This window comes from Erithacus rubecula (genome assembly GCF_903797595.1).
Source record: "Erithacus rubecula genome assembly, chromosome: 17".
Lineage (NCBI taxonomy): Eukaryota > Metazoa > Chordata > Aves > Passeriformes > Muscicapidae > Erithacus > Erithacus rubecula.
The window spans coordinates 6814105-6828581 of record NC_136669.1 but is presented as its reverse complement, the minus strand read 5'-3'; the positions used below and the strand labels follow the sequence as shown (position 1 = coordinate 6828581).

General features: G+C 52.3%; 1 protein-coding gene and 1 pseudogene across 4 annotated transcripts; one reads left to right on the top strand and one right to left on the bottom strand.

The window, feature by feature from the left end:
- Positions 1-6213: 6213 nt before the first annotated feature.
- On the bottom strand, positions 6214-10232 carry LOC306809264 (chemerin-like receptor 1 pseudogene; annotated as a pseudogene). Of its 3 annotated transcripts, none has more exons than XR_013777842.1 (2): positions 10119-10232; positions 6214-7451 (listed from the first exon to the last, which is right to left on the bottom strand). The product of XR_013777842.1 is annotated as a chemerin-like receptor 1 pseudogene (transcript). The 3 variants fall into 3 exon arrangements; XR_013777843.1 differs by having other exon boundaries at positions 10146-10224; XR_013777844.1 differs by lacking the exon at positions 10119-10232 and adding an exon at positions 7630-7650.
- On the top strand, positions 8794-14366 carry SHMT1 (serine hydroxymethyltransferase 1). The gene is made up of 12 exons (XM_079320593.1): positions 8794-8875; positions 9960-10077; positions 10360-10505; positions 10802-10917; positions 11007-11167; positions 11322-11403; positions 11536-11748; positions 11978-12094; positions 12438-12560; positions 12753-12869; positions 12974-13084; positions 13473-14366. Exons 2-12 carry the CDS (start codon positions 9985-9987, stop codon positions 13640-13642), a joined length of 1449 nt encoding a protein of 482 aa, XP_079176719.1. The 5' UTR covers positions 8794-8875; positions 9960-9984; the 3' UTR covers positions 13643-14366.
- The last annotated feature ends 111 nt before the right edge of the window (positions 14367-14477 follow it).

Here is a 14477-nt window from a genome sequence, read left to right as displayed (position 1 = left end):
TTGAACTGCACAACTATTCTATCGACATCTGAAATGAGACTCTTATTTCAGTCACCCTGTTTAAAAAGAAAAAAAGAAAAAAACTTTATCCCAAGACACCCATGACAAAACTGCTTTGAGGAAGTTGCAGTCATCCCACACAGACACACATCCCTCCTTTAAACACAAAACCCAAACACGGTGTTTTTCCCTAGACTGCGCAGTTCAAACCTGTTTTAAATTACACTCCTCAGTACGCCCAAGTTGAACAGCATCTTATGGATAAGAATTTTAGCTCTTAGCATAAAGCTACAAATCAGGTACTTTCTGCTGCCGTTTTCCTTACAAAAAGCAATTAAATTTGATTATCCTGGACTGCAGGGTGCACTGGAGTAAGGCTGATCATCTCAGCAGATATTTCTGTCCACGCTGACCTTAAAACAAAAGAGGAGGAAAAGTCGCAGGCCAGCTCACCAAATGTACCTGCAAAAGGAAAACATTAAATTCATTGTTTGACACTGTGTTTCTGCCACTACAAACTGCATTTTCTACTTTAAATATTCACAGGCCATATTTCCCCCCCCCCCAATTTCATGTTTCCTTCGTGCATTCCAACACTTGGTCATCTCCTTTTTTCATTTTTTTTTTTTCCAGCAGAGTCAGAGCTGGGGAAGGAGAATCCATTTAACGTGGAGCAGATGTTGAGCACTCCACTTGCAGGCTCACAAAGCCAGGACATCTGTTAGGAATGTGTGAGCAGAGAGGCCATCAGCCTCTTAGATGCTGCAGTGATCCTCTGCCTTTCCTTAATCCTTTTCCAAATTACACTGAGGAATAAGGGAATAGTCCTGTCCCTCACCACCCCCACCACTCCCAATCCTTGTTTTTCTGCTTCCAGGCTGATGCTTCCACACGGTTGATTCAGGATCATTGACCCAAGCAGGTTCTTTTTTTTGTTTCAGGGCTTTCAGGACAAAAAGGAAGGGGGGCGAGCTTTTTGTTGGTCTCTTCACAGAGCAGATTTCTCCTAGCATCAGTCTCCCTCGCAGTATTCCACTACAGGCTGGTGTGACAGAGCAGTTTAATGCAGAACAACCAGAAACAACACATGGTGAAGCACTGACCCATAATGCAATTAACAGCCTTCCCCAGAAGCATTTTTCAATACCCCAGGGCCTTCAGAATTTGCTGACTGTTTGATTTGTGCTGCCCCAATTCCTGACATTGCTTCAGCAAACCACAGGACCAGGAACTGAGTGATCCTGTCTTCCAATCTTTTTTTTTTTAATAAGGCTCACGCCTTTGTTTTCTTAAAGAATAAAAGATCAATTTCTTTCCCACCTCTGTCTTCCTGATCAGAGAAAAAACAGTTCAAATCTCAGCTCCCAAGGGAGAGGGATTTGTTAGTTTGACAATCCTCTATCTAAACGCTACGAGTTCAACAAACAGTTGATCCAAAATGAGCACACTGATTTTATTCCATTTACAATGATTCAAATAGCAGCCATCTAAGGAATTCTGAACATTTTTTGGGTGTGAACACAGAAGGTTTGTTTCTCTTTATCCAGATGCTACCCTGGCAAGCAGAAATGTGCAGAAAAACTCTCCCTCACCACACCTAGTCCAGCCAAGGTGAAGGGCACTGCTCATCCAGCACTGGGCTGGAGGACAGCCTGCATTCATCACCTGAGAGAAGATAAATGCTGCTGTCACCCCTGCTCCCGAGCTCCATCCATCACTGCTCAGTCAGGATGGCTTTTGTTTGTTTGTAGTTGTTTTGCTAAAAAAAAAAAAAAAAAAATTAAAGCTCACCTACAGTGAGAACTATCAGACATGGTGCACCAAAGAAATGCTCTGATTTTATCCTGACAGATGACAGAGACCTGTGGATAGGTTTGGTCTCTCCCAGCAAATAAAGGCATCCCAAAAACATTCTCTACCTTACACAGCCCCTCTGAGCCTGCAGGGAGGTTCTGCAGCACACAGATGCCTCTACACTGAGCACAGAACAAAAGCTGTCACCTCCCTGCTCCCCTACCTTCAGCTTTATTGCTTGGGAGACAACTGTGTCCAGTTTCCAGAAGATTCTGCCTTGGACACTACCCAGGTAGAGAGGCAGAACTTAAAGCAACTGTAAGTGCATTTTGGAATTGATGGAAGGAGGTGAATTTTATCATATCTTAGGAGTGATCTGGAAATAGCATTTCCCGTGTCTTGGAAGCAAAGTGTTTTAATAAAGGTCCTGGAGCAGAGAACACATCTTCTCTGTGTGAAGGGCTGTGGCAGCAGACAGCACTCATTGCTTTATCAAATATTACTGCTTGGCTGTGTGTGGGAAACAGGCACAGACTCATTTGTCACAGTCCTGTTCCCCCTGAGTCACAAAGCTCTGACTGAAGGACTCCCCGAGTTCAGGGTTTTTTCCCTGCCTCCAGCTGTGCTCCCAGTTCCAGGTCAGTCTGTAATGTTGAACAGATCTACTGCATCAGCTCCAGCACAGACACGGGGTTATCTCAACCAGCCTCTCAACAAGGAGACAAGAGCTTTGTGGGAATACCGGGAGTGTGACAGGTCCTGCACACACAGACAGCTTGAGCTGGGTATCAGGGTGAGGGTTTGGACAAACGCTGCCCAAAGTCAGCCGTGGTGCCTCTTGTTTGGTTCACAGATTCCCTCTGTGCGTGGGCAGCTCTGTCCTGCAAAGTCTGTGTAACATCCTGTTCGTGTCCATCACCTGATGTTTATGGGTGTGGTTTGCCCTTTAGGCAGAAGTGGTTGGACTGCACAGTGAAATATTGTCATTTTAGGAATTTGAGCAGCTATACAGCCCATAACAAACACTAATTAGTGTTCTGTTCCTCCTTTTCCTACCGACTGGGTCCCAGCATGATTTGCTATTTGCCTCACTAAGCTGCAGCTCCTCTCCAAAGAGCACACAGGCTCCAAGCCCTGTGGAGGCATTTAATGAGCACAGCAAGGGCTTGACTTGGTCACTGTAGAGCAACTTTGCAGATTAAAGCAGAATTCAGTGTATGAGAGCAGCTCCTGTGCTTTGCATGCACAACTGTGGGGTATAAACAAAGATTTGGTACCAGCCTTGGCCCATATACTAAAATGGAGCTGGGAAAGGTGCTGGGAAGCAGCAAAGTACAACCAGCAAAGAGTATCCTGTGTCCTCCCCAGTTTGGTTCTGACCAGGACCAGCCCTGGATCAACAAGAGCAGATTAATGCCCATGCTGGGAATGGGACCCTCACCCAGCTGCTACACCAAAAAAAGGCTGAGTCTCACTCAGGCCACTTCAGCCTACCCCCATATCTGACACTATTACCAACATCTCCTCCACAGAGGAGCTTTCTACCAGTGCCTCTCCTCTAACTCCCTGTATTATTTCCTGCCTTATTTCAGCAAGCTCTGAAAGAGGTTCTACTCTCAGACTTCTTTGCACTGCCTTTGACTTCATCAAACAAGTCAATTCCCAAAGTTCAAGAGCACAGACACTTAAAAATTTTACTCACCAGGAAAGTCTCACCAGAAGAGAGGTGTGGGGACTGTGAGGCTTCCCAGAGGCTTTTATTGTCTCATTAAGATCTCCTTAATGAGATTTTCCTCACCTGCTGCAGTGTCCCTCCCATTCATCTGCATTCACTATTCTGCTGCTGACACTTTCAAGATTATCTTAGCTCCCACTCGTTCCTGTTTCCTCCTAATTAATCTGAGCCCAGTTTTTATCTCCCTGCTGTCATCCAGGTCCCAGGGAGAAAATACTTTCTCCTCTTTTGTCACTTCGTGCCACATCCTCCTTGGCTGGTTTCCTCCCTGACATCTTTGCAGCCTCTCCCAGCCCCAGAATCACCTGCAATAATCTCTCCTTGAAAGCAAGTCAGCAACAGCTGCTCCTGGTGAGATCCCTGACTTAAATTCTTGCCAAAAACTTGCTTGCTCTCTCAGCTAAAGCTCCCCATACACAGCCTGGACCCCAAACACCCCAGTGGCTCTGCCCATCCCATCCTGCTGTTTGTAGGAGCAGGGCTGTGGATCGGCCCCTCTGCAGGACCAATGAGGCTTCACACCAGCAGGGCAGCGGGTTCAGCACCTTTCTCAATGACTGCAAATACTGGGAGGTTCAGGCTGTTCAGCTCATCCCATGGCATCTAAAAGAGCCTTGACAACAAAGCTGCGTCAGAGGGGGGCACAGCTGCCAAAGCAGCCTCTTCAAATTGCCTGTTGGAAAGTATTTCTTCCTTTTTTTTCATCCACGCTTTTCTAGATAAGCATATGGCAAATGGAAATATCAGAGAGAATGAACTGCCTCCTAGTTGGGAATGAGGGACTGACAATTATCCCTGTGATAATGAGATAGTCGGAACATGAGGGAACTCGATACAATGGGAGATTTATCTTGGAAGCAGTCCCTTGGCAGCCTGGCCTGTCTTGCTGTCAGCACGATTTCCCATTGCACAAAGGGCAGGGATCAGACCCACGATGACAAATCCATCTCCATCTCAAGCTCATCCTGCTCTGTTACCTACGGCTGGCAGGTAATTCCTTAGATCATCCAGACTCTGCTTCACTTAAATCATGTTGTCCCATGGAATCTGTACCCACCTTAGATCTCCAAATGACCCAGAAAATTGCCTTCTTTCCCACCACTAACCAGGTCAGCAGTTCAAATCCTCACCTTCAAGGCTGCCAGGGTTGAGAAGAGGGGCACAACAAGAGTCCAAGGCATTGGTCCAACACTCCCAGAGACTCTTGTCACAAGGAATTATGTAGATTCTGCAAAAGATAAGGAAAACCAGAAAGAGCAAACGTGGGTCTGCACAACCTTGACATGGCAATCGATGCTGTAGTTTACCACTGGGAGCAAGTAAACAGCCCCAGAGTTACGTGCTGCATAGCAAACATTGCAGTTTTATCTGCATGACAGGCAGCAATTTGTGGCAAAGGTTAAATGTCTCTGTTCACTCAAGCTTGACATATGATGGTCGTGTTACATTCCCTGTTCTCAGCGGGTTTGTGCATGAATGTGAGGTTAAGTGCATGTGTGCCTTTAGGATCATGACCTTCATTCAATACTGCATGGCCCATCAGGCCCATAATTAATCCCCAACATGTTCAGGTGACAGCTCTCACTCGTAACATCATCCATGCAGAATCAGGTGACAGCTCTCTCTCGTAACATCATCCATGCAGAACAGTGAGGAACGTGGAAATTCCTACAATCCGGCTGGGAGTCAGAGATTTTCCAGCCACCAGAGCAGGGAGGCTCCAAGGCAGGTTTCTGACAGGATGAACAGGACAATTGGTATGTTGGACTAATTTCCAGGTAAATTGGGTAGGGCAGGAGAGGGAGGTGTGATACAGACACTGCTCCCTCAGCTGCCGAGGATGGGCTGGGAGTGACAACACCTCTGTGCTGTCATTCCCTGCTACGTGACCAACATTTTCTACTCACAAAAATGTAAGAGTTCCAAAGGCTTATGGAAGCTTGTAAGAAAGTCCTCACCTTCTTCATCCTGGACAGTTTGCAAACATGAAGCTTGACCAGACTCAGCTCAGCCACTTGTTCTTCCTTCTCCTCCAATCACTGGTTTTCAAATGTACCCAAAGGTCTGAAACTCAGCAATAAACCATAACCACGGTCTGGCAATTATATCTATGTGCCCCAGGCAAAGTCCTCACACCTAGGTCATGTCCTGTCTGCCTCATTCATAGAGCTGCTGCTAATACCAGTGGTTTGTTTCCAAATTCTAGATATTTAATCTTTTTATCTACTTTTTCTGTTACCAAAGATGAACCTGCTCAGTCAGGTTGGATCAAGTGTTTTATCCCACAGGCAACACAACAGGCTGGGTATGTTTTACACAAGTTTATTGTGGGTTAATATTCGTTCACCAACAGCACAAAGTATCAGATCTCTGCTATTTAAGGGCTGAAAACATGTCAAACACAGAGACAAACATTGCTCAGAAATAGTTATGCTGTACTGATTTTACTGTACAAATCTGAGTAACAGCAGCACAACCCCTGATTTGTCCTGCCTGAGGAAAAATGAGTGTCTTACTCACTATTCCATTCCCTACAAAAATACATACAGCCATTGCATTTAACCCTCTTTCTATAAAGGCTCCATAAAGTAAAAGGCACAAGGAGTAAAATGCTGCTTCTTTGACCCACCTTGCTGCAGCTCCAGAGCCTTCTTCCATCCCCACTGTGTTAAATTCTAGCACAATTGAGACACCTCCAAAACACAAAATCACACCTCACTAGCAAGCGCAGCCCTTCACAGTCCCCAATCCTATTATTTGAGCTCTGAAATGAGGTAAATTGCAGAGAAAAGAACAGCTCCTTTCACACCAGCACCTGCTCAGACCCTTGGGACCTCTACTTCCGAAGCAGACCTGGACTTGCGCCGGCTGCTCAGGCTGCCCAGGAGCGACTCCTCGCTGAACGCCCCTTCGAAGGCTGACAGGATGGACTGGCGAAACTTCTCCTTGAAATCCGGCCCCACAAAGACGTACAGGATGGGGTTGATGCAGCTGTTGAAGAAAGCAAGGCTGGAAACCAAGGGGATCCCTATGTAAAGGGCTAGTTTCATCTCGTGGCTGGAAGAGTTTTTGGATATTTCCAGCAAGGAGAAGACGTGATAGGGGAAATAACAGAGGAAAAACGAGACTGTGACAGCAATGATGATTCTGTAAGGCTTTGCAGAGTTGGCCAGCTGCCTTCTTTTCAGCTTGACAGCCACGACGCTGTAGCAGATGAGGATCACCATGAAGGGGATGAGGAACCCACATAAGAATCTCGTGATGATCATCGCTTTGTGCCGCATCCTCCACAGCCTGCGCGTCGCCTCGGATGTGTAATCATCGGACAGCGCAAAATTATTGTAACAGCTGGTGAGATTCCTGGAACTGACCACAGTGTCCCGAAAGACGAGGTACGGGGAGCTGAGCAGCACAGCCAGGACCCAGGTCCCCAGAGCAATCCTGGCTGCCAGCTCCGGGCTCCTGTGGTTGTGAGACCAGATGGGAAAAGCCACGGAAATGCAGCGGTCAACGCTGATGACCGTCAGGAGGAAGACGCTGGCAAACATGTTGAGGAAGGCGATGGTGCTGTTCAGCTTGCACAGGAGTTTCCCAAATGGCCAGTGGAAGCCCAGGGCGGTGTAGGTGATGCTGAGGGGCAGGAAAAAGGTAAAGATGAAGTCAGCTATGGCCAGGTTGAGGAACCAGATGGAATTCACTGTCTTCTTCATCTTGAAGCCTGCAATCCAAATGACGAGGCCGTTCCCTGTGACCCCCAGCAAACAGGCGATGCTGTACACCACCATGGACAGGATGTGCATGGTCTTCTGGAGGCCAGAGTAGTAGTCATGGTCAGTGGTGTTCTCAGGCTGCTCCGTGGGGCAGCTGGCAGAGAAGGGGGAAGGGGAAGAAGAGGAGATGTCCATCACTAGCAAGCCAAAACCTGAAATCACAACAGAGTTTTTATCTGGAGCTCAGGAGAGGTGAAAATCTCTGTGAGCAATTGTACACAAAATGTGTATGAAAAGTCAGATTAGATAAATAGATTTATAATTAAGAGTCCTTCTCTACAGCATTTGCTGCTGCACCTCACAGAAACCACCTCAAGCAGAGAAACCAACCCCAGTTTTGCTGTTGGTGTCAGCATGTCAGAACAACACCTGCATCAACAGCCCACAGCAACAATCCAGCAGGAGTCAGCAGCAAAACCATGGAAACGCAGATCCCCTCACTGTGACAAATCCTCTCTGGATGACCAGTAACAAATTATAACAGCAAAACTATCTAGACTGGTAACAATGATGTTAACAGACTATTTCTTCAGCACCCGAGCTGTATCCAAGTGGATACAGGCCCTTTACCCACCGAGTACCCTCCGGTGAGCCCACCCTTCTCATCTCTCTCCTGTTCATCCTGGCACTTGCCTTGGCAGATCCTGGCAGGACTCACCGTGCTGTCCCTTGGCTGCTCTGCCCAGAGCGGGTGGTCTCACCCTCCTGACTGCTTGTGCTGCTCCTCTCCAGGGTGACTCACTCTGCATCGCCCCATTTTCCAATGGCTTGGGATCACGAGGAATTTAGTAGGATCACTTATTCCCTAATCTTGTTCCTCAATTTGTGGTGTGTTGATTTAACCCCTGAAGCTCCAGAGGGTGCAGGTTCTCTGGGACCAGTTGGCAAAGCCCACCCGCTAACTCAGATTTGATGAATTAAAAAAACACAGCCCCTCTCCTGCCTGTGCCATTCATCTCCCTGGCAGCTCTCCCTCCTGAGCGCCCAGAAATCCATCCAGGCACCGGGGGGAAAGGGCCAGCTCTGCTCCCCACAACAGCAGCAACATGCCCAGCCTGTGCCAGGGCCTGGCACACCAGCTGTCCTGGAAACACGGTCTTGGCTAGGGGGTTTTGGGGGTGCCTGCAAATGCTCCCTGCCCGATGCAGGGTGTTGGGGTGTCCCATCCTTTGGCTCATGTGGGAAGTCGCGGGACAGTGGGAACACCGCAGGGCTGGGGGAGAAGCACCTGGGTATGAAAGGCAGAAAGGGCTGGAGCAGTGGGTGACGGCAGAGGAGGGGTGACGGCAGAGGAGGGGTGATCGCAGCGCCCCCCGCCCCTCCCGGCGCGGCCAAGGTCACCCGCGCCCCGGGCGCCACGTGCGGAGCGCGCCGCCAGCCCCGCCCCGGTGCGGGCCAATGGGAGGCGGGGAGGGGGCAGAGCGCGGCGCTGATTGGCCCAGCGCTGCTCGAGCGGATTCCCCGCCGCCGGGCCCGGCGCGGAGCCCGGCGCTGATTGGTCGCGGCGCGGAGGGGCGGGGCCCGGCCGGGCTATGGTAGCGCGCGGGCTCCCGCACGGTGGCGGAACCAGCAGCAGGTAAGGACCGGGACCGGACCAGGACCAGGACCGGGGCGTGTGGCGTGGGGACAGCAGGGCCGGGGCACGGCACGGCACGGCACGGGATCCCGCTGCGGGTGACGGCGGCTAGGCAGCGCCGTATGGTTCCCGCCACGCGGGACAGGGCAGGGGGGCGCGGCGCCAGGCTCTCGGGATGTGGGAGGTGATGCAGTCGGGATACAGGGGGTGCAGAACTGGGTGGAGGTAGAGCTTTGGGGGTGGGGCTCCCCATGCGAGGGGACATGGTGAGGGGGGGAGGTCTCATCCTGACTGGGAATGGCAGCTCTGTCCCTCCTGAGCCAGGAGCAGTGAGTGTGAGTGCTGCAGCAGCCTGTGCTGGGGGGACATGCAGGACCCAGGCATCCTGCTCAGAGCCAGAGCACTTGCCCTCGCAGCCCTTTGCCCGGCCCAGCCTCTCTTGGCACAAGGAAACCATGTGGGATTGCTTAATAACCTGCTCACGGCCCTTCACCTGTCCTTGTGGGGTTAATGAGTAAAAAGATGCATTGTTTTCTGCCAAGGCAGCAGTTGGGCTGTTACTCCTTCCCCAAGAGCAGCAGTGGCATCAACTGGGCCAGAGGGCTCCTGCCAGGCCTGGGCATCAGCCATGCCATGGAACCAAGCAGAGGCAGAGCTGCTGCTTCTCAGGGCCTCCCAGCCCCCCAAGATGCTTCACTCAGAGTTTGGGGCAGGACTCTGATCTGCTGGGGTTTTGCCCCAAGCAAAAACAGCCAAAAGGTTTAAGCATGCCGGATGTGTTAAAAAATTGAGATCTATGGGTATGAGCACTTCACTGCCCTTGAAATTAAATATCAGGCACTGCCAAGCTGGGCAGGGAGGCTCAGGGAGGGGTGGTGATAGAAGAGTATCAGACATTATCAAAGCACTGTAATTAACAAACTGATCTTAAATCGGCAGGCGAAGCCTAAGGGTTGTGTGTTCCTCACCCAAAAACACAATGGCTGTTCTCAGGGAATATGTGGGTGGCAGCAGGCAGCACATAGGGAGATATGGAGGCACCCAGCCCTGCTGCCAACCCACACACTCCCTGCTCCCCTGGCAGGTGAATTGGACCCAGCAGCAGCACCATGGCCAACTCAACACAGGGACTCCCCAGCGCTGAGCTCTGGGCCTCCCATAACAAGATGGTGTTGGAGCCACTGGACACCAATGACCCAGAGGTGAGACCCCTTTCTGGCTCCTGCCCAGCTGCCTCACTCACCCCCCAGCCAGCCATGGGGATGCTGACCTCCTCAAGCCAGGGACATGGCAGAGTCCAAGGCTGAGCTGCTGGAAGCCATCCATCCTCCGTGCCCTCTCTGTGACTGGTTGGGATCAGCTGCACCAAAAATGGACCATGTCTCCGTTCTCCAGCACCTTTCCAAGCCCTGTCCCTGTGGTGGAGCATCCACAACTCTGTGCAGAGCCAGCATGGGTGAAGCCATTTCTCTCTCCTCCCATAGGTGCACAGCATCATCAAGAAGGAGAAGCAGCGGCAGAGGTTGGGGCTGGAGTTGATTGCATCAGAGAACTTTGCGAGCCGAGCAGTCCTGGAGGCCCTGGGTTCCTGCATGAACAACAAATACTCTGAGGGTTACCCAGGACAGAGGTACGGGGCTGGGGCAAGGCCCACCAACCCAAACCCTCACAGGGTGGGAGAGGAACCCCCCATCCTGCCAGGCCTCACCTCAGAGAAGGAAGTGATGTCCTTATGCTGGCAGCCAGGCTCTTCCAGGACAGGCTCTGACATTCTCAGCCTCTGTCCTTGGCCACACATGGGACAATCTCAGCAGGGTCACATCTGCTGTGGCTGCACTGGGGCATCCCAGTTTCTCCCCAGCTTGGTCACAGGGACCATTCAGAGCAATGAGTTTGGTTTTACTCCTGCCCTGTCCTTTCCTGCAGGTACTACGGCGGGACGGAGTTTGTGGATGAACTGGAGAAGCTGTGCCAGAAGCGAGCCCTGCAGGCCTACCGGCTCGACCCCCAGAAGTGGGGAGTCAATGTCCAGCCCTACTCAGGTATTGGGGTGCTCAGGAGAGCCAGGACAGGTGCCCAGGCCTCTGTGTGCCCCAGCATTCATAACCGGCCCAGTGTGCTCTCGCTGCAGGGTCACCCGCAAACTTTGCGGTGTACACGGCCCTGGTGGAGCCCCACGGCAGGATCATGGGGCTGGACCTGCCCGATGGCGGCCACCTCACCCACGGGTTCATGACAGACAAGAAGAAGATCTCTGCCACCTCTCTCTTCTTCGAGTCCATGCCCTACAAGGTACAGAGATCTGCTCCAGTCAAAGCCAGGATGCAGTTATCATAAGTGTTGGTGCCTCTTGAAGTTAAAAGTGCCAGCACCCCCTCCTGCAGGACAGCACTGCAGCTGATCTTCACCACAGTGAGGTGGCTGAACCCTCCTCTTCCTCTCCCAGGTCAACCCCAAGACTGGTTACATCGACTATGACAAGCTGGAGGAGAACGCCCGGCTCTTCCACCCTAAGCTGATCATAGCAGGTAAGGATCACACCTGTACCAACCTCCCTGATGGCACAGCCTGGCTGGGGGTGGCTCCAGCTGGACTCTCTGCACTGCAAGCCTGGTCCTGGGGCCGTCCCAGGGTCCTGCACACTGCTCCTGTCCCCGCAGGTGTCAGCTGCTACTCGCGGAACCTGGACTACGCCCGCATGCGGAAGATCGCCGACGCCAACGGCGCCTATCTGATGGCGGACATGGCACACATCAGCGGGCTGGTGGCCGCCGGCGTGGTGCCCTCGCCCTTCGAGCACTGCGACATCGTCTCCACCACCACCCACAAGACCCTGCGGGGCTGCAGGGCCGGCATGATCTTCTACCGCAAAGGTGCCGACTGGCTGGGCTGCCGGGAGAAGCGCTGCAAGTTAACGCATTAATGGGAAGGAGGGAGGGCAGGAAGATCCTGGGAGTGTCTGGGGAGCTTCCCTGGGTAATCCTGGCTCAGATTTGAAGAGGAACAACCACTCTGCCAGCTCTCAGTGGTCAGGGGGTGAAAGCAGCTCATGGGGGAAAGGTGGCTGTGCTGCCTTGTGACCATGTCCTCCCTGTCTCACAGGCACCCGCAGCGTGGACCCCAAGACGGGCAAGGAGACCCTCTACAATCTGGAGAGCCTCATCAACCAGGCAGTGTTCCCAGGGCTGCAGGGAGGCCCACACAACCACGCCATTGCAGGTGTGCAGCCAGGCTGGCAGCCAGCTCTAGCATGGCAGAGGGAGCTGGCAAAGGTGTCCTGGCAGGGCTCTGGCCCCCAGCAGCAGCACAGGAGGCTCCAGCTGCCCTACAGGGCTCACAGCCTGGGGACACTACGGCAAAAGGCAGCTGGTTGATCCACCATTGCCCAAGGAGTAACCAAGCCTGTCCTATCCTGTGTTTTGGTCATGGCAATGCCACTAGCCTGGTTAGGGGAAAGGAAGGATCACTCCATTAGTTTGTTTGGTTCCAGTATGGCTTCTGCTGGCACTGTTATTGTTGGTGGGAGCCCCCAAAACTTCCCCTGGCCTGCCTCTCTCCACAGGGATCGCCGTGGCACTGCATCAGGCCATGACACCTGAGTTCAAGGCTTACCAGCAGCAGGTGGTGGCCAACTGCAAGGCACTCTCATCAGCCCTGATGGAGATGGGTTATGACATTGTCACAGGTGAGGACACATCTTGGCAGTGGGATGGGGCTGACCCTGGGCTCTGACCAGCACTTCATGCACACCATGGGCAGGACTCTGTTGGCACAATTCTTCACCCCTTGTTAAATCTCAAGTCTTCTTTAGCTGAAGTTTCCTGCGGGAGCAGCATTTCCCCAAGCCCATGTGTCCACCAAACCCCTCTCTTTGCAGGGGGCTCTGACAACCACCTGATCCTGGTGGACCTGCGCAGCAAAGGCACAGACGGCAGCCGGGCCGAGCGGGTGCTGGAGCTCTGCTCCATCGCCTGCAACAAGAACACATGCCCTGGTGAGGCATCTCCCAAGCTCTGGCAGCCCTGGGCAGCAGGCTGAAATGCCGGGGTGGTGTTTTGGTGCCAGGTTTGGTCACGCTGTGTGCCTCGTTCGGTGCAGGTGATGTCAGCGCCCTGCGCCCCAGCGGGCTGCGGTTCGGCACGCCGGCGCTCACCTCGCGCGGCTTCCGGCAGGACGATTTCCGCAAGGTGGCCCAGTTCATCCACAGAGGTGAGCCAGGAAGGGTGGGCCGGCACCAGCCTGGGCCAGGGCAGCTCCCCTGGGTGGGGAGGCACCAGCTGAGAGCCATCCCCATGGCTGGCAAGGCAGCACACCCGCAAATGAGCAATAACCATCCTACCTCCACATCTGGATTGGGGGAGGACATCTGGCCACAGCTGGGACCAGCCAAACTCTCCCCACTGCACAGGCAGTGGCTGAAAGCTTGTCCTTCTCACAGTCTTCTCCTAGTTGTCAAACTTGTTTCCCAGGGCAGCACATCCCTCGATGGGAAGGAGGGAGGGAGCTCTCAGGGCTGTGTCCCAGGGAGCAGCAGGGTGGGAGCCGTGGCATGCAGCAGCTCTAGGGCTGACCAGGACATCTCCCCCCATCCTGGCAGGAATCGAGCTGACTATGCGTGTGCAGAAAGACATGAGCCCCAAGGCCACGCTGAAGGAATTCAAGGACAAATTGGAGGAACCAAAATACCATGGGGAGCTGAAGGCACTGAAGGAAGAGGTAGAAGCCTTTGCAGCCACATTCCCGCTCCCAGGGCTGCCTGTCCTGTAAGGGGACACAGCCATGCCTGCTCCCACAAGCACAGGAGCACCTGGGATTGTGGCACAATCACAGTCCCCAGCCTGAGAACACCACCCCAGTGCCTTCTCTCAGCACTTCCCTGTGGAACTGCAGCAGCACCTCCTCCTTTGGCTCTTCCTCCCCTTTCCCCTCCCATGTGGAGAACAGGGACCCACATGAGTACAACCCATGTGTACAAAGTGGGGACACCAGCCCTTCACCACTGTGTCACCACTGGGTCTGAGCACCAGGTCACCCTCACCTCATGGCCAGGTGCCATCCAGCTCCTGCTGGCTGTGGAGAAGCAGATGATTTAGGCTGGTCTATCCACATTTCCTGGACATCCTGCCCATGGCAGTGTGAGGGAAAGGGCCTCCAGCTGCACAGGAAACCTCACAATCACTGAAAGTCCCCCTGGTTTCAGCCTTGAGGATTCTTCTTCATCCTATGTGCCTTGCCACCTCCACAGGCTGTGACAATGCCAAACCTTGTCCTGAACATCCCTCCCATCCTAACCAGATCCTCCGGTATTTTCTCAGACCCCTTGGCACAAAGCTTAGATTGAACCATTTTTTAATAAGCACGGTAAAATTAAGAATTTAACCACAATGTATGACAAGAATTATAAGCTTTAAAAAATACGACCAATTTTTTTTTTTTTTTTTTTTTTTTTGTATTTCAAAAATATTTGAACCCAAATAAATATTTTTTTTTTTTTTAAAAGTACATTTCTCAGACTAGTCATTTGGTGTTAACATCTGTTAAACTCTTGTGCAGTAACACTTAGAGCACGACACTAAGACATGCTTCTTGGATTTCTCCCGGT